The 23,355-nt window shown below is 41.3% G+C and overlaps 1 protein-coding gene across 2 annotated transcripts in view; it reads right to left on the reverse strand.

The window, feature by feature from the left end:
- CEP41 (centrosomal protein 41) overlaps window positions 1-15,293 on the reverse strand; it is a 50,042-nt gene extending 34,749 nt beyond the window's left edge. Inside the window, exon 1 of one of the 2 annotated variants that reach the window (XM_043463724.1) lies at window positions 15,171-15,293. In XM_043463724.1, the coding sequence (XP_043319659.1) occupies window positions 15,171-15,203 (33 nt within the window). In that variant the 5' untranslated portion in view covers window positions 15,204-15,293. The remainder of the gene's footprint in view (window positions 1-15,170) is intronic. The other variant, XM_043463726.1, reaches the window with a different exon arrangement.
- Window positions 15,294-23,355: the final 8,062 nt, after the last annotated feature.

The following is a 23,355-nucleotide window of genomic DNA, read 5'->3' on the forward strand; positions in this document are numbered from 1 at the left end:
CAAGGTGACAATATATAGCCTTGATGTACTCTTTTCCCAATTTGGAACCAGTCTGTTGTTACATATCCAGTTCTAACTGTTGCTTCTTGACCTGCATACAGGTTTCACAGGAGGTAGGTAAGGTGGTCTGGAATTCCTGTCTCTTTAAGAATTTTCCATAGTTTGTTGTGATCCACATAGTCAGTGGCTTTAACATAGTCAATGAAGCAGAAGTAGATGTTTTACTGGTATTCTGTTGCTTTTTTGATGATCCAATAGATGTTGGCAATTTGATCTCTGGTTCCTCTGCCTTTTCTAAATCCAGCTTGAACATCTGGAAGTTCATGGTTCATGTACTATTAAAGCCTAGCTTGGAGAATTTTGAGCATTGCTTTGCTAGCATGTGAGATGAGTGCAATTGTGTGGTAGTTTGAACATTCTTTGGCATTGCCCTTCTTTGGGATTGGAATGAAAACTGACCTTTTCCAATTCTGTGGCCACTGGTGAGTTTTCCAAATTTGCTGGCATATTGAATGCAGCACTTTAACAGCATCATCTTTTAGCTCAGTTGGAATTCCATCACCTCCACTAGCTTTGTTTGCAGTGATGCTTCCTAAGGCCCACTTGACTTTGTACTCCAAGATGACTGGCTCTAGGTGAGTGATCACACTGTTGTGGTTATCTGAATCATTAAGATCTTTTTTGTATAGTTCTTCTGTGTATTCATGCCACCTTTTCTTAATATCGTCTGCTTCTATTAGGTCCATACAGTTTTTGTCCTTTATTGTGAGGATTATATTACAGCAACTATTTAATTTCTTAGAAGAGAACATTGGATTTTAAAACTTGTATCATTTGCCCTTGAAAACATAGTTAAATTACAGCATGCCCTGTTGGGAGGACTGAAAAACAAATCTACATATTAAAATACCTTTTCAAATGACTCAAAAAGCATTAAAAAATAGGGCAAATATGTCTTACAGAATATCTATTAGTCAGAGTTTTTGATTTTGAAAACCAGGAAGAATTTTTAAAAATTGGGATACCTACAGAAAATTATCAACATTTAATTTTGACAAGGACATAAACAAAAACAAAGTAAAACTTCACAATTTCCATCTACTATTTTAATATTAAAAAGAAAGAAAAAATCCTAGAATAAAAAGATCAGCTCTATAGTGTTATTAAAAAACTCATTGATATTGTCTGTTTTTCATTTCACCCCAGGCACATAAAACCTTTGTCACGGACACTTGGCATGGGTACTCAAGAGGTGGAAGCCCTGAGCTTCTTTATCCTAAGAGACAGGTTGGAAAGCACCATCTGATCAGTAACCCCGTTGTCGGTAAGAAAAAGTGACTCTATCATCTTCTAAGATGAAGACAGAGAAGATTCTTAAGCGAGAGATGGAAAATATTCAAAGACTGAAAAGTTCCCCAGAGGGAGACAATACTGTGGCAAAACAAAACAATAAAAGAAACAACAACAAAAACCCAGGGAAAATATGTGCATGTTAAATTAAGTCAAGGAAAGCTAAAACTAGAATTTAGTTATCTCAGGCTAAGGGATTTTCTTTTTTCTGTCTTTCCCTTTCTTTCGTCCCTTCACACTCTGTATTTTTATAGTTTCTATATACTGTTTCCTGTTTTTACTTTTGTTTTTCCCACTAGTTTCCTAGCAAAGCTTCTTTTGAAAGATTCCAGGCCAGTCTCTGCTGAACCAGGGGGATTTGTCCATACCTCAGCCAACATAGCTAAGAAGTGACGGTGTCTCTGGGGACCAGGTGTGGTGGCAGCAGAGTGATGGGGGGAGAGAGTGTGGACAGCTGCAACGGCTGAGCCCTTCCCGCCCCCGGTTTTCCCTTACATAGACTAATGAGAAATCCATATGCTACAGGACAAAAATGTAGTGTTTCTTGCCCATTTTCCCATTTTGGTCCAAATCCTTGTTCCTGACTTTCTGGTACCAACCATAACGTAAAACTTTTGTGTTCTATCATATGCAGAATACAGAGTTTATGGAACTGCCAGACTTTTTTTCCCTTAAAATCCTTGCTTTCAGGGTGACTGTTTCTTGACCTACTGACCAACTAGCTTCTTTTTTTCAATTACATAAACAGGATGGAATGGTGGAAAGTGAAAGAGCTGAGAAAAGCAGCTGTTTCAAGGAGGACTATTCATTCATTCAACAAAGGCTTATTGAGCACCAACCATTCATTCGGTCGACATTTACTGGGTGCCTACTAGGAGTAAGCTACCATGCTGAGGACACAGAGGTAACAAAACACAGTCCTTGCCATCCAGCTCTCACTGATGCTGGGAAGTGAGACAAGCGAGCAGATGTCACACTGCATGATGAACAAGCAGAGGGAAGCAGGGGGTGTGTGTTAAGATTGGAACTACTTCCTGAGGGGTGATTTCTGAGCTGAAACCTGAGGGCTGAGGAAGTTAGTCAAGCTGAACAAGTAGTGGGAGGGAGCTGCAGGGCTCCTGGTAACTGTCAGGCCTGCAGGACTACGGGCAGTATGGGGTCAAGTGGAGCTAGAGGAGCAGGCGGGAGCAGAGCACAAAGGGCCTCGTACCCATGCTGAGAAACCGAGAGTTTATTCTGTAGATCACTGTGGATCCTGTAGATCAAAAGGGGCCATTTTGCTCCCCCCAACTCACAGGGATATTTGTCAATGTCTGGACTGGGTGGTGGTAAGTCACCAACATCTAGTAAGTAGAGGCCAAGGATGCTGTTAAATATCCTACAATGACAGGAGGAGCCCCCCCAACCCCCAGAAAGAATTAGCCGGCTCCAAATGTCGATCGTGCTTAAATTGAGGAACCGTGGTGTTGATGATGGGAGTAACTGAAGAAGGTTTAGGGAGAAGGGGTGGGATCCTATTTCCATTTTAGGAAGATCACTCTGGCAGCACCCTGGAGAACTAATAGGATCATAGTCAAGAGTGGAGGCACAAGGATCACGTAAGAGCTTGTGCTCAGAGAACCTGTGGCCCTAAGAAAGTGGCAGTAAAGTTGAGAGGCAGACAGTTTTAAGAAGTCTTTAAGATATAAAATCTTTAAAACTACCAGTATAACAGGGGAAGGGCAGTGATTGTCACTGTCGTTCAGTCGCTCAGTCGTGTCCAGATCCTCGTGACCTATGGACGGTAGCCCGCCAGGCTCCTTTGTCCATGGAATTTTCCAGGCAAGAATACTGGAATGTGTTGTCATTTCCTCCTCTAAAGGACCTACCCGACTCAGGGACTGAACCTGTGTCTCTTGTGTCTCCTGCAGTGGCAGGCAGATTCTTTTCCACTGCAGCATCTGGCAAGCCCAAAGGAGAGCGATACCATTCCCCTAAAAAAGGACTTAAGGAGGAAGCATATATTGGAAAACATCATGTATTCTGTTTGGGGCATTTTGAATATGAGGTATCTGTGGGTTATCCAAAACAGAAGTTTTGGATATCTAGATAAACTAGATATCTAGGGGCTCTGCAGATCAAGAGAGATTTCTGAACTAGAAAAAAACAAGATTTGGGGGTTGTCAGCATGCAGGCAACAGGGGAAGCCATGGGAATGACAGAATCACCACTGGAGAGTGTACAGGCTGAGGGAAAAAATCTGCAACGTTTATGGTCAGGTGGAGAAAACCACTGTGGGTGAAACTTGTAAGAGGCCAGAAGAAAGTGGGTCATGAGAATTAAAGAAGAGTTTCAGGAAGAAGGGAATGGTCAACAGTGATTGATGCTGTCAAGTCAGAGAACAGGAGGTCAAATATGAACAACTGAACAAGAATGAAGGTCAAGGAAGATAAAACAGAAAAGTGAATTTGGACTGAACAAACCAACAGTGGTTGATGACCCTGGTGGATGCCGTTACGGTAAACTGACACCAAGAAAAGCAAAAAAGCAAGTTAAGTGTATGAGAAGGGAGGATAGTAGCCAGTTGGGTCTTTCTTTTTTTCCCCTTCAGAGTTGCTAAGGAATAGTTTTTGTTGTTTGAAGAAAGGAGAGGTTCGAGGATGTTTGTAAGCAAATTGGCTGAATAAAAGGCTGAAAATGAGGCGAGCAGTTATGAAAACAAGGGAGTAGGAGAAGATGAGGCCCAGAGCCCAGGCGGAACGTGCAGCTTTGGAAATATATTTAAGATAATGAAATAAGGGGACTTCCCTGGTGGTCCAGTGGTTAAGACTCCATGCTTTCAATGCAGGGGGGTGGGTTTGATCCCTGGTCGGGGCGGGGGCTGGGGGGGGGGCGGAAGGATCCCACAGGCCGTGTGGTGCAGCCAATAAATAATGAAATAAGATAGGTTGTCATGATGAAGTTCAATGGGAGGGAAGAGGGAGAAAGTTGAGAAAGTTCATGTTTGTGGTATTAGCACAGGCTCTTTGAAAGCAACCAAAAGTGTCAGAGGCCCTTTGAGGGCTTACATCTCTCAGTTCAGTTGCTCAATCGTGTCCGACTCTGCAACCCATGAATCGCAGCACGCCAGGCCTCCCTGTCCATCACCAACTCCCAGAGTTTACTCAAACTCTTGCCCATTGAGTCAGTGATGCCATCCAGCCATCTCATCCTCTGTCGTCCCCTTCTCCTCCTGCCCCCAATCCCTCCCAGCATCAGGGTCTTTTCCAATGAGTCAACTCTTCGCATGAGGTGGCCAAAGTATTGGACTTTCAGCTTCAATCTCAGTCCTTCCAATGAACACACAGGCTGATCTCCTTTAGGATGGACTGGTTGGATCTCCTTGCAGTCCAAGGGACTCTCAAGAGTCTTCTCCAACACCACAGTTCAAAAGCATCAATTTTTTGGTGCTCAGCTTTCCTCACAGTCCAACTCTCACACCCATACATGACCACTGGAAAAACCATAGCCTTGATCAAATGGACCTTTGTTGGCAAAGTAATGTCTCTGCTTTTTAATATGCTATCTAGGTTGGTCATAAGTTTCCTTCCAAGGAGTAAGCATTTTAGTTTCTTTTCCTCTCTAGGGAGGGTCAAAAACAAAAACAAAAAATACCCTCCCCATCTACCTGCCTATCTGTGCTCTTTAACTTCTAGTCAGCTTTCAAGATCCAGCACAAGCACATCTTCCAGGAAGATTCCTCCTCTGGGGAGTGCAGTCAAACAGAAATCTCTTCCCTGCCTAGACTGTCACAGCACTTTGTACCATTTACACCCCTCACTGCCTGCACTTGGGACACAGGCTCCACCTCTGTACCTGGTACAGGGCCTTGCACCAGTGTGAGAGTAATAAGTACTGCCAGATGCACGGAGATGGTCCTGAGACCTGAGCCACATGCAGTGTGAGCGCTAGTGCCCCGTGGGCAGCACTGACGTCAAGGGCTTGAGGAACCTGGACCAGAGAGAGCTCTCACACTGGGGATGATAAGGGAGACTGCATGGAAGAAACTGTACTGGAGCTGTATTTCAAGGGTTGAACTTCTGTGGATAACAAGATGGGGGAAAGGGATGGAAAAAGTATTTTTTTTTTTTTATTGGCAGGCTGATTCTTTTTTTTTGGCTTTTCTTTTTTTTTTTTTTTTAAATTTTATTAGTTGGAGGCTAATTACTTCACAACATTTCAGTGGGTTTTGTCATACATTGATATGAATCAGCCATAGATTACACTTATTCCCCATCCCGATCCCCCCTCCCACCTCCCTCTCCACCCGATTCCTCTGGGTCTTCCCAGTGTACCAGGCCCGAGCACTTGTCTCATGCATCCCACCTGGGCTGGTGATCTGTTTCACCATAGATAGTATACATGCTGTTCTTTTGAAACATCCCACCCTCACCTTCTCCCACAGAGTTCAAAAGTCTGTTCTGTATTTCTGTGTCTCTTTTTCTGTTTTGCATATAGGGTTATCGTTACCATCTTTCTAAATTCCATATATATGTGTTAGTATGCTGTAATGTTCTTTATCTTTCTGGCTTACTTCACTCTGTATAATGGGCTCCAGCTTCATCCATCTCATTAGGACTGGTTCAAATGAATTCTTTTTAATGGCTGAGTAATATTCCATGGTGTATATGTACCACAGCTTCCTTATCCATTCATCTGCTGATGGGCATCTAGGTTGCTTCCATGTCCTGGCTATTATAAACAGTGCTGCGATGAACATTGGGGTGCACGTGTCTCTTTCAGATCTGGTTTCCTCAGTGTGTATGCCCAGAAATGGGATTGCTGGGTCATATGGCAGTTCTATTTCCAGTGTTTTAAGGAATCTCCACACTGTTCCCCATAGTGGCTGTACTAGTTTGCATTCCCACCAACAGTGTAAGAGGGTTCCCTTTTCTCCACACCCTCTCCAGCATTTATTGCTTGTAGACTTTTGGATAGCAGCCATCCTGACTGGCGTGTAATGGTACCTCATTGTGGTTTTGATTTGCATTTCTCTGATAATGAGTGATGTTGAGCATCTTTTCATGTGTTTGTTAGCCATCTGTATGTCTTCTTTGGAGAAATGTCTGTTTAGTTCTTTGGCCCATTTTTTGATTGGGTCATTTATTTTTCTGGAATTGAGCTGCAGGAGTTGCTTGTATATTTTTGAGATTAATCCTTTGTCTGTTTCTTCATTTGCTATTATTTTCTCCCAATCTGAGGCGCTGTCTTCACCTTACTTATAGTTTCCTTTGTAGTGCAAAAGCTTTTAAGTTTCATTAGGTCCCATTTGTTTAGTTTTGCTTTTATTTCCAATATTCTGGGAGGTGGGTCATAGAGGATCTTGCTGTGATTTATGTCGGAGAGTGTTTTGCCTATGTTCTCCTCTAGGAGTTTTATAGTTTCTGGTCTTACATTTAGATCTTTAATCCATTTTGAGTTTATTTTTGTGTATGGTGTTAGAAAGTGTTCTAGTTTCATTCTTTTACAAGTGGTTGACCAGTTTTCCCAGCACCACTTGTTGAAGAGGTTGTCTTTTTTCCATTGTATATCCTTGCCTCCTTTGTCAAAGATAAGGTGTCCATAGGTTCGTGGATTTATCTCTGGGCTTTCTATTCTGTTCCATTGATCTATATTTCTGTCTTTGTGCCAGTACCACACTGTCTTGATGACTGTGGCTTTGTAGTAGAGTCTGAAGTCAGGCAGGTTGATTCCTCCAGTTCCATTCTTCTTTCTCAAGATTACTTTGGCTATTCGAGGTTTTTTGTATTTCCATACAAATTGTGAAATTCTTTGGTCTAGTTCTGTGAAAAATACCGTTGGTAGCTTGATAGGGATTGCATTGAATCTATAGATTGCTTTGGGTAGAATAGCCATTTTGACAATATTGATTCTTCCAATCCATGAACACGGTATGTTTCTCCATCTGTTTGTGTCCTCTTTGATTTCTTTCATCAGTGTTTTATAGTTTTCTATGTATAGGTCTTTTGTTTCTTTAGGTAGATATACTCCTAAGTATTTTATTCTTTTTGTTGCAATGGTGAATGGTATTGTTTCCTTAATTTCTCTTTCTGTTTTTTCATTGTTAGTATATAGGAATGGAAAAAGTATTCCAAGTGGAAAAAATTATAATAGCAAGGACACTTTAGAAGCATGTTTGCATGAGTGCTAAGTCACTTCAGTCGTGTCCGATTCTTTGCAACCCTATGGACTGTGGCTCACCAAGCACTTCTGTGGGACTGTCCAGGCAAGAATACTGGAGTGCATTGCAATGCCCTCCTCCAGGGGATCTTCCTGACATAGGGATCAAACCCTAGTCTTTTATGTCTTCTGCATTGGCAGGTGGGTTCTTTACTACTAGCACCACCTGGGAAGCCCCAAAAGCATGCTGAAAGAACAGCAAACTGTTCTATTAGATGGAGAAGACCCAACAACAATAAAGGTAATCGCTGCTAACATTTACTGAGCACTTAACTGTATTGTCAGGCACTCAGCTGAGCATTTCTCTCCATTATCTCCTTTAATCTTCACAACCAATAAAGGAGATATTACTGTTACCCTCATTCTACATATTAGGAAACGGGAATAGAGAGGTGGAGTGACTTTCTGAGGTTAGCTGCTAAGAGTGATAGAACCTGTAATTAAACTGGACAGTCTGGCTCTAGAGCTTGAACTCTTATTCTACTGCACAGCCTCATTCAGGCAGCGATTCTGAATATGGGGTCCATGGATGGAACTTAGGAGGTCCATGAGTCCCATGAATCTGTATGCAAAAACTTTGAGTGTATGTACATTTTTCTAGGGAAGGGTCCTTGATTTTCACCAGATTTTCAAAGGGGTCTTATCACCAAATGGTTAAGAATCACAGGTATATAGAATCCTATGTTGTAAGGTTGGACATGGGTACAGAAGCACCAGGTGGAAACCCGTGAATTTATAATAGCAAGGTCTGAGGGTCTAGACTAGCCCTGAAGATGATGGAAGATACCAGAAACACTGAAATATGAGCCACACAATCAAAGGAGTATTTTGGCAGATCACTATTACATGCAAGGTAAGACCATGTATTTGTGAATACATGGATGTTGGAGAAGAAGGGAGAAGAATGAGATGTCAACAGTGGGGATTTTTCTGCAGGAAAATCACTAAAAAAAAATGAGGGAGATTGAATCACAGGTCATTCAAAAATGAATAAGCTTTTCTGACTTCCCACTTCTTTTCAAATGAAATTCACAAGGTTGTTCACATTAAAATGACAATGTATGATTTACAATTAAGCACTAAAAAAAAAATTCCATTACATATTTTGTTCAGAATTTATCTACTTATCTCATTTGCATAAAGAGAAAGTCAATAAAATGAAGGCACTACGTGTCAATTTTAAAAGAGATTTTTTTTTTAATGGAAGTTTTAATCTGGTCCAATTCTGCTGACCTAAAACATCAGCCTTGACCCACGTTGCACGTGCAGCAGCCCTTACTCTGCCAGCAGCTACCACCTGTGGTAGACTGTATTTTTCAAGATGGCCACAACAGGATTTCCCAACCCACTTTCGCTGTGATGCTGACACTCCTCCCAATGAGAGGTGGGGGCCTATGTTCTTTCCCCTTGAATCTGGATGGGCATGTGACTGATGGAGGTGATGCCACAGGACTTCGGAGGCTGGATCATAAAAGATAATGCAACTTCCACCTGGTTCTTTTGAGACACTTGTTCTTGAGATCCAGCTCACACTACAGGGAAGGCCAAGTCACATGGAAAAAGTCATTTGTAGGTGGTCTGGCTGACAGCACCAGCTGAGGTTCCAGCAACAGACTATATCAGCAATCTGATGTGAAAAAGCCTTCACGATAACTTTAGACCCAGTTTCTGTCTGTCTGCAAAACCACATGAGAGAGCCCAAGTAATTGCCAAGTTGAGCCTAGTCAGCCTCTAGAACTTGATCAATAATAATGTCAAGTTATCACATCTCCTACACATTCTCTCTCTTTCGGGGGCTTTATGTCCTTAAAATAGTATCCTTTTAATGAGGTTTTTACTGAGGTTTTGGAAGGAAGTGCATTTGCTCAACATGCTGTCTTCACCCAGTAGGTCATGATCCCACCTTCTTCAGTTTGTTGTTGTTCTAAGCCACTAAATACTGAGAAAACTCATGACAAACCAACATATAATTGGAACGCCATCTCACCCTTTTTACTTTCTAGCTAACCTCGTTTTATTTATTTTTGGCTGTGCCGTGCAGCATGTGGGATCTTCATTCCCTGACCAGGGATTGAACCTGTGCAGAATGCAGGATTGAACCTTGCAGCTGAAGTGTAGAATCTTAACCCCTGGCCTGCCAGGGAAGTCCCTCTAGCTATGCTCCTTGGTTTTGGTTTTTGTTTTTTTTACACTAAGTAACTGCATCTTACTCTTCCATCCGTTGCAATGTGGCCCCTGTCCGCATCATTCTACTGTGGTTCCTGGAGGAGCTAGCCAATGTCAGAGATTCCCTAACTGCTAAATATAACAGCTACTTTTCAGCCTCTAACTTACATGACCTTTCTGCACAGTGTTATATAGTCCCACTGTCTTCAGTTTTCACTTGACTTCAATAATAGCTCTCTCTCCTGATTCTCCAATGACTCATGGATCCTTCTCTTAGCCATTTAAACACTGTCTTCCCTAGGATTCCATCTTCTTAATCTATAAGTTCTCTGTGGACCATTTAGCTTTAATTCCATTTACATGCTTCTAATTTCCAAATAGTGAACTTTAGCCTTGACTTCTTCTCCCAGCTGAGATATACTCATTTACTCATTTTACAAATATTTAAAGAACAATTGTGTGCCAGGCAGTGGCACAGTACAGACAAGATCCCTATCTTATCTTCTTGTAGATGTGCCAGAAATAGACAAGCAAATAATTATATAGATCATGATTATAGATCATGACCTACTGGGTGAAGATAGAATATTGAACAAATGCACTTCCTTCCAAAACCTCAGTAAAAACCTCATTAAAAGCATACTATTTTAAGGACATAAAGCCTCCAAAAGAGAGAGAGTGTAGGAGAAATGATAACATGTGTTTTCGGAAGTCTAGGAAGCCCATCAACAAGTGAAAATTACTTGATAGACTCAAGATAATTGAAGCGAAAGCCAAGAAAAATTCTTAATAGGTCCACGAATTGACAGCTCCAGGCACCTCCAGAAGTAAAAGGGCTGAAATAAGCAAAATTGGTTGAAATCTGAATGAGAAGCTACTGGATCTACAAAACCTTCTCCCTCTGTGCCACTGGGTGACTGCCCTTCCCCCACCACAGCATCTATCCATAGAGTTATTTCTTGAAAACGGTTTCTGGACTTGGGGCGGGGTGGTTTCCAGACACAGGGAAAGGCTATCGTTACTGCAAAGAGGGATATTAAGTGACTGATGCATACTCATGTTGAAATTTAGCCCCTAACTTTACTTTCTCCAGCAACTCAACTAGGCTTCTACTTTCAGGCTTCCCTGGTGGCTCAGATGGTACAGAATCTGTCTACAATGGAGGAAAACTGGGTTTAATCCCTGGGTTGGGAAGATCTCCTGGAAAAGAGAATGACTACCCACTCCAGTATTCTTGCCTGTAGAATTCCATGGACAGAGGAGCCTGGAGGGCTACAGTCCATGGGGTTGCAAAGAGTCGGACACGACTGAACAACAACATTAAGTGTACAAAAGAATTATGTCTTTAAAATGTATATATCTTAATTAAAAAATACGTTTTTGCTAAAATATGCTAACCATCATCTGAGCTTTAAGCAAGTTGTAGTAGTAACTCAAAGATCACAGATCATCATAACAAACATTAATAAACAGTTTGAAATAATTGTGATAATTGCCAAAATATGACACAGAGACACGAAGTGAGCAAAGGCTGTTGGGAAAATGATGCCAAAAGACTTGCTTGATACAGAATTACACAAACCTTCAATTTCTGAAAATGAAGTATCTACTAAACGCAATAAAACAAAGTATGCCTGTATGAATACACATAGTAGCATCATTCATAATAGCCCTAAAATGGAAACAACGAAAATGTCCATCAATAAAAGAATGCATAAAAAAAGTGGCATATCCATGCAAAGGAATATTACTCAGTAATAAAAAGGAATGAAATATCAAAGCACAATACAACATGCATGAACTTTTAAAACATTATGAAAGATGCCAGTCACATAAGACATTTTGCATAATTCAATTTACATGAAATGTAGAGAACAGGCAAAGCCAGAGAGAAACAGACAGGAGAGGATTAAGGATTGATAGCTAGAGGTTACAAAATTTCTTTTGGGGGTGACGAAAATGCTCTGAAATTGATTTTTGTGATGACTGCACAACTCTGTGAAAATACTGTTGTTTAGTCGCTAAGTTGTGTCCAACTTTTTCCAACCCTATGGACTGTAGTCTGCCAGACTCCTCTGTCCATGGGATTTCCCAGACAAGAATACTGGAGAGGGTTGCCAATTCTTACTTCAGGGTATCTTCCCCATCCAGGGATCAAACCTGCATCTCCTGCATTGGCAGGTGCATTCTTTACCACTCAGCCATCTGGGAAGCCCCAGGATCAGTTAGGAAAATGCAAATTAAAACCATGAGGAGATATCACTACACACCTATTAAAACAACTAAAATTTAAAAATGCGTGTAATACTCAATGTTGCCAAGAATGTAAAAACAATGGATTTCTCATACACTAGGGCTGGGAATGCAAAATGCTATACCCGCTCTGGAAAACTGGTTTGGCAGTTTCTTACAAAACTTAATATATGGGACTTCCCAGTGGTTCAGTGGCTAAGACTCTGTGCTCCCAATGCAGGGTTTGATCCTTGGTCAGGGAACTAGATTCCACATACTGCAACTAGGAGTTTGAATGCCGAAACTAAAAGATCCTGCATCCCACATGCCGCAACAAAGACCCTGCACAGCCACATAAATATTTTAAAAAGAAACACACCTAATATAAGCTTACCATACCACCCAGCAACTGCACTCTTGAGCATCTATGCCAGAGAAATGAAAATTAACATCCACACAAAGAACTGTACCCCAAAGTTCATATCTCTGTTTGTTGACCAAACAGAAAACAACCAAAATATCCTACAACAGTTTAATGGTTAAACAAACTGCTATACATCCATACCACAGAATGCTAATCAGCAATAAAAACGAATGAACTATTGCTACAGGCAACAACATGAATGTGTCTTAATAATACTATTTTGAGTGAAAAAAGCCAGTCTTAAAAGGTCACAAACTGTACGATTTCCATTTATGTAACATTTTCAAAATTACAGAAATAAGAGGCCATTTAATGGTTGCCAGGGGTTAGGATGGTGAGGAGGAAAGTGGGTGTGACTAGCAACGAGTAGCTTGAGGGAGAAATTTGTGGCGATGGAATAGTTCTCTATCTTGATTGTAAATCAACACTCATGCAAATCTTGATTATATTAAATCTACACATGTGATAAAATAGCTCCAAACTACACACATGTTATACAAATGTCAAATTCTGCTTTTCATATTGTACTATATTTACATAAAATATAATCATTGAGGGAAACTGGGTAAAGGGTACATGGGGTCACTTTGTAGTATTTTGGAAACTTCCGGTGAATTTATTAAAAAATAAAGGTTTTTTTAAAAGGACACTAGAGTCCAAATCAGAGTTCTTAAGAATTAACAACATGATGGCAGAAATTAAAAACTCAACAGAAAGACTGGAGAATAAAGTTACATCTTCCAAAGAGAACAAAAAAACAAAAGATGTGGAAAATAAGAGATAAAATTTAAGAAAATTAGGGAACCAGTCATATAGAAGCAACATCAGAATAATGAATTCAAGAAAGAGAGGATGGAGAAAATGGAGGACAAGAGTCAACAACAATTTTTTTAAATGTTTACAGAATAGAAAGATGAGTTTCTGGTATCTCTCCCCCCAAAAAATGAGAACAAACATCTATCAAGAAATATCTTTGTAAAACATCGTAACGCTGGTGACAAAGAGAAGATTCTATAAGCTTCCAGAAAGGAACACTCAAGTGGCATACAAAGGAACAGAATGGTGTAACATTTCCACAACAAAAAGTGAATGCTATGAGACCACCTTGCAATGTTTTCAAAAGACTGATGATTTCTAACCAAGAATTCCATACCGAAATAAGCTTTCAGGCAAATAAATATGAAGGTAAAATAAAATTTTTAGATATGCCTAATGTCGTAGACATAAATTTAAAATATTTATTTCTTATGCAATCTTTCTTAAGAAAACAACTGGCAGTTGTGCTCCATGAAAACAAAAGAGTAAGCTGAACATCTTTATTCGGGGCACAAATATGCAACCATAGAGGACATCCCTGCTCCTCTACCCCTACACTCCTAAGACTATTCCTCCTCTTTCTCCCATATTTCTAATCTCATTAATGACATCAGCACCAATGAGTAGCCCAAGCTCAAAGTCATCCATCACACTCTCATTTTTCAGAGTTAATCATTAAGTCATGATTATTTTATCCCCTAAGTATTTCTGACCCTAGTTCCACAGCCTTACTTGAGGTCTGTATCATAACCACCACCTAACCCCAATCTCCCTAGCCCCAGTCCTGGCCTCCTCAAATCCCTTCTCTTCAATGTGGTTACAACCACCACCTAAAATGCACAACTGTTCATGGCACTGGGCTGCTTAAAACCACAAAGCTTTTCAAATTCTGACCAGCAGTCAGCAGGCGTTGGTCAAAGTGTTACTCTTCACACCTACGTCCCCTACATCCATGGTAGACATTATAATGGATCATGGCACTCCCCTGCAGAGCCTAAACTCAACCTTACAACTTTCTCAACAAAGCTCATAGGCATCCATCATGAGATGAAACAAGCTGCAACTCCTGTTTATTACACTTGCAAGGCACAGAAGGCCCTTCCGGACTTTACTCCTGCCTCTCTATGAGGCGCTGTCTACCTGCGTGTTTCACATCTCCTTAACTTGGCTCCAGCTGTCCTCTCTAGCTCCGGCTGTCCTCTCTACCTGGGATGTTTCTTCATCTGCCTAGTAATTTGAGACCAGATCATCTCCAGGCCCTTTCTCTCATTCTCTCAGGTGAGCCCTAGCTTTCTTCTCTGCTCTCCTAACATCTTATTCTCCAACCACATTGAACTCAAATTGTTTATAAGTCTTCCTCACTAGACTTAACTTAATGAAGGACAAACAGGCCTTGTCTGATTCTCTTTGTATTTATAGCACCCCCCTGCACAGTAGGAATCCAGTAAACATTTGTTGCGAAATGACCCCATATGCAGAGGGCAACCGGGTGTGAAACTGCCAAGTATGTAAAGGTCTTAATCGAGGAGGGGGTAAAATTTATGTCATATTTTGCGTCCTTTCCAACTGGCTTAGTCTGCTTATTCCTGCTCTTTCTGTATCCCCATAATCAGAAATGATGGCTCCTTTGATTTGGTTCCTTTAGTGTTTCAGGCTTCATCCTGATGTTACTTATTTTTTTAGCTGCCGTTCTTAGACTGTAAGCCCTCTGAGGGAAGCGACTTGTGTCTTCATGCACTTCGCTCCTTTTGGCGACAAACACAATGAGCCTGTGCGGGATGGTGGCCTGTGGCCGCAGGATAAGGGTCAGGCATTTCATCCCCCCCTAGACCCGCCCCGCCTCCCTCCCCCTCCAGACCCCTCCTCACGCAGCCGCTTCCCGCCTTCCGGACGGCGGAAGTCGCTGGCTACTCTTCCCCGCCCACGTGGAGCCTTTTCCGGCGCGCCCCCCCCTCCGATTCTCCGATCCGGACCTGGCCCTCACCTCAGGATTCCCAATGTGCCTCCGGACAGACATATTTGCTCCAACCGACCACGCTCGGGGTTCTAGCCTCACCGGTAGCCTCTAACCCTAGCTTCCTACCCCCACAACCCCCGCTCAGCCGCCTCCCTACAACCTCTTCTCCGATTGGCCTGCTTTCCCCTGCCAGCCAATGGATGCCCTGTTTACTCTCTCATTGCAGGGTCAAGGGAGAGTGAGACGCTGCTCAATGGTTGCCAAGGGCAACGCGGTACGCCGGCTGGCGAGGCTCTTTGTGCTCTCGGCTGGGCCTGCAGACTCCAGCCTCCGCGCGGGATGAGGGACGCGGGGGGAGGGGAAGCTGCAGACAGCGCGTGGGCGGCTGCGGAGAGTTCGAGGGGGGAGGGGCTCGAAAGCGTGGAAAAAGCAAGTGTTTCTAGCTAAGGTGGAAGCACAAACACCGCGCAGGCCCACCCCCCCTTTAAGGCTCTTTTAGCCAAACATCTGGATACTTCTTCCACAATAGAGGACAGTTATGGGAAATGGTTGTTCAGTAGGGATGAGAATCTAGTTTATTTTCAGGTTAAGTTAATATTGCAAATTGTGCAAAATATCATGTGGAAATACAGGCATTATTGTTGCTTTAAAAGCTTTTAACTAGCAACAGAACGGCAGCCTTAATTGCAAAGCACACACATCATTCTGTGATTCTTCATTCATTTAACAAATATTTAATAAGCACCTTATGAGAAAAGCTGCAGAAGGTTTTGTGGAGGATGGGAGGATGACTAAGACCCAGTCCCGTTGTCATGGAAACCATTGTGACTCCTGCCATCAGCCACCACCTGTTCTTATTCCAGATCTGAAAATTAAGTCCTAGCACCTTTACAAAACAATCACACACACAGTTTGACTTGGCTCCAAAATGTCCCACCAAATCCATCAAAATTATTATTTCCTTTTACACGGGGGGAACAAACACAGTAACCCTTTGTCCTTTGCTTTAAGTTGTTTTTCCAGGAATGAAGAAAGGTTACCCTGAACTGTTCATACTCGCTAGCTCTCTGCTTGTGAATAATAGCATACATCTGAACTGTTGCAGGGTCTGGGCAGATGACCCATTCAACAACATGGCGTGACATGCCCTTGTCCTTTCAGACTCCTCAGCAACCCACCCTTCCGGTCAAATCTTCAGTCGATTTGTTTCTCAGAGCTGCTTGATCTCCAGGATCTTAAACTGGCCACAGCTGTCTTCTTGCACGTTCATGCCTCCTGAGTTTTAACTTCCTTGTTATCTCCAATCCTTCCACTCTTTGCAAATACCAGTTTTTCTCCCCTCCACTAAAATAAAGAAGAGTTTAGAGACTGCAGAAAATTGAAGGTGGGAGGATATTTAGAAGCTTTTGCATAGCAAACAGAGGCTTCTGGACACATTACAACTTAGAAAGATGCTTACCTGGTGCAGAGTGGGGGTGGTGTGGTGATAAAGATTATGAGTAGAATAAACAGGAGAAAGGAAAGCAGAGAGGGAGATAATAAGGGACTCAACTAAGGGGTTGTGAGAAAGAGGAAAAGAGATTTAAAGACGTGAGAAGAGGTAAGGAGTGCAAGAGATAGGGAGGAATCAAGGATGGTTATCATTTTTATGCCTCGGAGACTGAATAGATAATAGTGATAATGCATTAATCAAGTTAAAGTACAATGGATGTCAAGAAATCAAAAGAACAGAAAGTACAAGACCCAGTAGCTCGTCCAAATTGGAAGCTCAACTTCCATTTATCAGTGTTTGGACTCACTTCTCTGTATGGTTGCCTCCCCTTTGTTGCAGAGGGAATGGGAGTATCAGGTTTCTTTGCCTCAGCAGTCATTGTGGTTGTCAAATTTGGGCTGCATATAAAGCAATCAGAGATATTACAGAAATGTGGCTTCTCAGGTCCAGTTGTCAGAGATGCTGACTCTTTGTGCCTGGGGTAGAAATGTAGGAATCTAATTTAAATGTGTCTTCCCCCACTCCCACCCCTGAGTCTGATGCACAGGGTCCAAGGGCCACACCTTGAGAGATTAGAACAGCCTCCTATTAATATTTCCTTCCATTTTGCCTCAGTGGAAATTTTGGAAAGCTTAAAGCTATAAATCAAAAGTTTTTAACATCATGAGTTTCTCTTTAGGATTTCTTTTGGGTCCTGCTATAGCAAAACTGCTTCAAAATTAAAGCAAGATGCTTATCCACAATATGAAAAGTAGGTAAATCACACAATATAATAATTCATAGAAGAAAAGCATTTGATAAACTGTGAAGAAATATCCAACTAGTAGGGAAAGATAAAAAATAAAACAATTAGATCCCATTTTTTGACTAACAAATAGAAAAGGTTTTGTTTTCTCTTTTTTTAATGATAAATGCTAAGTGTTGGCTAACGATTTGTGAGACAAGCATGCTTGTACATTGTCAGTGTGAATACAAAGAAGTGAAAAGTAATTCAAGAGTGGGTATCAAAAAAGCCCTCTAATTTTAATATGCTGAGAATTCTTCCTGAGGAAATAATCAGGGAGTTGCACAAACATTACACCCACAGATGTTTACTGGAATCTTATTTTAAATGATGAAAAACTGAAACAACCTAATTGATCATTAGTTTAAAAATGATTAAAATAAATAATGGCATATCCATAATGAGTAATATTATGGAACCATTAAAAAATTTGTTTCAGGGAATAATGAAGGCAATGGAGAACTAACTGTTCTTGATAGAGTAAATGGAAAGAGCTGGAAACAATTTTTTAGTTAATAGACTCCTGATTTGTGTGGAGAAAAACATAGGTATTCACACACACAAAAAAATCTGACCAAAAAATATTTAAAATGTAAACCATCTCTAGATTATGGAATACAGTTATTTATTTTATTCTTTAAACTTTGTGGGTTTTGCAAATCTGCTTCAGGGACTGTGAATTAATTTTATATCTTAATAAAAACCATTCTCTCTGTAAGAAACAAAAAAAACTTGATTCTGACTTCAGGCTGAAAATTGTCTCTGGTCTTTGTCTGGGCGAATTTAGAGCTGAACTGAATTCTACGTAATTCTGCTCTCTGAAGAGCTACAACTCTCCCGTTCTTGGCAGTAAAAGACTCTCTAGGCACTTGAGTAAGATCCTTGCAATCAGAGTCATGATTGCTAAGAGGTTCAAGCTTTGTTTGTAAGAGAAGAAGTTCTGATTCTTTTCTTTAAAAGTTCCTACTTTCACTGATTAACTTATTTTTCATGAAGTTAGAAGTGCTCTTGTGAACTTCCATTTGTTGGATGTCTTCTTTTTAACCCTGTATATGTTCCAAAAAGCTTTTGGTCTCTACAGAGTCGATGTGAGCCCCAGGTAGGTAAGTGTTGCTGGTTTAAGGCTACTTATTGTCTTAGGTACTCCTGTGCTTGGTCAGTCCCCTCCATCTAGCCTCCTCTCCCCAACAACTAGATGGGTATTTGGGTATCAAGCAGACTGGCCCTCTCTGAGCTAAAACCTTCTGGACCCCTTTATGCCAAATCCATCCTCTCCTCCAGTCTCATGCCAATTAGCTCTCTATCTCCAGCTCTCAGCCCAGGTTCCTGCTCAGAGCCCAGCATCCTCCCCTCAGACCTGTCTCATGACAATGTTTCTGGGATCTGGGCCTTGGCTCCCTTCCTTGGCTTCATTTACCTTCATTCCCTAAATGATGTGCACTTCCAGATGTTAAGGAACTAATTCCGTCCAATCCAGTTCAGTCCTGGGTTCCTTCCCTGAGCCCCTAGAAATGAAACTGCCCCCGAGGAAGTGAACCCACCGGTCCATAGCCACCCCACCTCGCCGCCTCCGGGATGAGGTCTCTACAGTTCTGGTAACAATTTGATGTTGTTCTACCTGGTGGTGGAATGTGCCCAGGAAGGAGCACATCAACTGCTGATTGGAGAGCTGACCCCTGCCCTTCTCCAGCTTAGGACTGAGTTGAAGTGCTTTATCTGGGCCCAAAGACCTCCAGCATCCATGCAGCCCCTTCCAGGGGAGTAATCCCTACCTCCCAGAATTTCTTTGGCTACACTGCTCACTGGTGAAACAAAAAAATTGGCGTGCTGGTTGCTTACCTGATGGGATTGGCATTCCCACATGTACAGTTTTGTATTCACTTCTGAGAGCCACATGAGTCTCTTACACTATATACTACACTATAGCGTTTCCTCCCAGGGAGATCCAAGACCTTTTTTACCACTAGGCTAGGACATTTAGTTGTCATATGTCATGTTTTGCTTCTGGAATTTGCATAGAACAATGCTTTGCCATGGAATCAGTTCCAAGTGGACTCTGAGCAGCCAACATGGGTCTCAGAATGGTCTGCCCCAAGGTGATAGAGGAGAAGTCAGTGTTGGGAGTTAACTGTGTCACTCTGGGCACAATGGTCATCTGGAGAGCTTGTGCCCCTTAAAAGTCCAGTAAAAGTGGCTCAAGTGTGTCATATGGTCCCATTTCTCAAAACAATCTAGAAACCTAGATTCTCATGTGAAATCTACAGGCCACTAATTTGCAACCCCTGTGCTTGACTCTGTGAATATAATTCCTGTCCTTCCTGGTTTTTAAATAATCAAGATCATACCCAAGGTAAAAACAAACAAACTGGTGGAAGTCCTGCTTCTATTTAGGATGGAGGAAGCAGCAAAGGACATCACTCACATCTTAACAATAAGGAAAAAAAAATGAATAATCTACAAAGTCATGTTTTCTTAAATACTTCAGAGAGCTGAGATCACAAGGTAGCCAAATAACCAAATTTCAAGAAGTGACAAGTTCTACTGTGGAGAGGAAGGACATACAGACTGCTTCATGTTTGGCAGACCGCTGGAGAAAAGGTGATGGCCATAGAAGTGGGTAAGAAAAAATCAGCTACAATCTTCATCAATTCCTAAAGGCTGAGTTTAGCCTAGCAGATCAGTTTAGAATAACTGGGAGCCTGTGTTTGTTAATTTTATGCATCAGTTTGACTAGGCATGATACCCAGATATTTGGCCAAACACTATTCTGGATGTTTCTGAAGAGGTTTGGTTTTGTTTTTTAATGAACATAGCATTTAAATCAATAGGCTTTGAATAAAGCAGATTGCCCTTGATGTGTGGGTGGGCCATATCCATTCAGTTGAAGATCTTAAAAGACTGAGGTCCCTGGAGGAAATGGGAATTCTGTGAGCAAATGGCCTTTAGATCTGAGTTATAGAATCAGCTCTCCTCTGGGGCTTTTGCCTGCCAGCCTACCCTGCAGATTTTGGACTTACCAGTCTCTGTAATTGTGACAGCCTCCATGTATATCTGAGAGAGAGAAAATAAATCTTATTTATATTTAAATATATAAATATACATTTGTATCTATATGTATTTATACTGGTTTTGTTTCTCTGGAGAACCCTGACTAGCACAGAGTCCCAGACAAAAGGAGAGTTTCTGTTCACTTGCAAAATCTTCTCCGTGGGTGGCTAATAGGTGCTCCTGAGGAAGACTGGGGGCAGGACAGGAGATCAGAGGGAGCCCCCTTGGAGGTATAGGTTTGTAGAGGTAACTGGCTGCTGCTGGGAATAGGCACAAACCACCACCAGGATCCATACCATCTGACTCTTCTTTATTAAAGCAAAAAAGCTTTAAGCCGCAAGAGGAGAGGCAGTAACCCTCTTGCCCACAGGGTCACCAGGAGAGGGGTTGAAGCGAAGACCATCTATCTGCAGATGGGGGACGGCAGGAAATCATTTCTCACTCATAGGAGCTGAGCGGACATCTATTGCTTCAGGAGGAAGCATAGAAGCAGAAGCTGTTTGTTCCTGGGGCAGTGCGGGGAGGGTGGGAGAAATCATGGAAACCTCGGGTCCAAGAACCTACACCAACATGAAACAGAGGCAGACAGCCACTGGGAGAGAAGCACATGCCTCTCTCCTGCCCAGACCCCACCAAAGACACAAGGCAGAGCTTGGCTCTCATGGGAGATGTGGGGAAGGAGGGTGGGAACATTAACAAGGTCCCACTCCCCAGGCGCAGATGCATAGGCCTTGTCTGAGACTGGACCAGGAGAATCAGGGACCACCACCTGCTTCCAACATGGTCTGGTAACAAGCAGCCTATTGCTGAGGTGGAGACAAGACTGTGAGAGAAAATCCCCCAGCATCCATGCTCCACGCTAAGCACAAGGTAACGGCACTTGCTGGTACCCCAAGGGTAATGATAGTGACAACTAAATTCAAACCATCTCAACCACTGCCTCGGAGAAGGCACTGGAGACCCACTCCAGTACTCTTGCCTGGAAAATCCCATGGATGGAGGAGCCTGGTAGACTGCAGTCCATGGGGTCGCTAAGAGTCTGACATGACTAACGCAACTTAGCAGCAGCAGCAGCAACTACTGCCTAGATCAACTCAAGCCCCATAATAATTGCCTAACAGAAGAAACATGACTCTTTCCAGGCATAAACACTGTTTGCCTCCATCTCTATTGGCTTCTGCACATAATGTCCAGCATTTGATAACAAATTATGACAATACAAAAAGGAAAAAATGAGAGCAAGAAAGAGGGGAAGGCTTATCATCAAGAGGTAGAGCTATCAACAGAACCAGATCTCAGCAGTAAGGGCCTATCAGATAGAAACTTCTACATGTCTATGACTAATACATTAAAGATCTAGTGGAAAAGGCAGAAAACATGAATGAACATATGGGAAATTTTGTAGCTAGATGGAAACTCTAAAAAGTAAATGTGAGAGATAAAAAATACAATATCAAAGATCAAGAATTCTTGTAATAGAATCATCAGCAGACTAGATAACTAGAAGACAGTACATTAGAAATTATCCAAAATGAAACACAAGGAGAAAAAAGTGGGGGAGGAGGGTCAAAAGTGAGAATTTTAAAACTGTAGGACGGAAATTCCCTGGCAATCCAGTGATTAGGACTTGGTGCTTTCACCCCAAGTGCTTGGGTTCAGTCCCTTTGTCAGGAAACTAATCCCACAGGTTGCAAAGCATGGCCAACAAAAAAACAAAAATGAAAAAACTGTGAAACTGTGGGACAATATCAAGGAGACGGTAGAGAATGGGGCAATAGAAATATTTGAAGATATAATGGCGAAGAATTTTCCAAAATTAATGAAATACAACAAACTACAGATCCAAGAGGCACAGAGAATCTCAAGCAGCATAAACACAACCTAACCAAAACAAAGTCAAACCTACCTATACAATCATATGTCATTTTGTATGTGCTTTATAAATACTGTAATTTTTACAAATTAAAGTTTTGGGGCAGCCTTACATTGAGCAAGTGTATTTTCAGTTTTTCCAACAGCATTTGTTTACTTCATGTTTCTGTGTCACATTTTGGTAATTCTCACAATATTTCAAACTTGTTTCAAACAAATTATATTTGTTATGGTGATCTGTGATCATTGATCTTTGATATTACTACTACAACTCATGAAAAGCTCAGATGATGGTTAGCCTTTTTAGCAATACATGATTTTTAAATTAAGGTACATATATACATATATTGTTTTTGGACATAATGCTATTGCACACTTTGTTGTCTACATTATAGTGTAAGCATAACTTTTATATGCACTGGGAAACAAAAAAATGCATGTGACTAATTGTATTGCAATGGTCACTTTATTGTGGTGGTCTGGAATCGAAACCATGATATATTTGAAAAATGCCTATATGCTCACAGTCAATTTGCTAAAAACTAAAGATTTCTCTTTTTTGGAAGAAAATCTCAAAGGCAACCAAGAGGGGGGGAATTATACACAGAAGAAAAAAGATAAGAATACAGCAAACTTCTTGTCAGTAACTACACAGAAGACATTTTTAAGCACAGAAAGGAAAAAGTCAACCTAGTATTCTATCCTCAGTGTAAATATCTGCTAAAAATGAAAATGATAAAGACTTTTTTAGACACTAAAAATTGAACGAACCCATTGCTAATAAACCTGTATTACACAAAAAGTTAAAGAAAGTTCTTTGACAGAAAGAGTATGATACTAGTGGAAACTTGGACATACATAAATGAAGAGTAATGGAAATGACAAAATGAGGATAAATATAAAAGATGTTTTTAAATATTTATTCTATTTAAAAGAAAATTTACTAAGTAAAAATAGTAACAAGGTATTATGGGAATTATAACATACAGAATTAAAATATATAATAACAATGGCAC

This window comes from Cervus canadensis, chromosome 3, assembly GCF_019320065.1.
Source record: "Cervus canadensis isolate Bull #8, Minnesota chromosome 3, ASM1932006v1, whole genome shotgun sequence".
Classification (NCBI taxonomy): domain Eukaryota; kingdom Metazoa; phylum Chordata; class Mammalia; order Artiodactyla; family Cervidae; genus Cervus; species Cervus canadensis.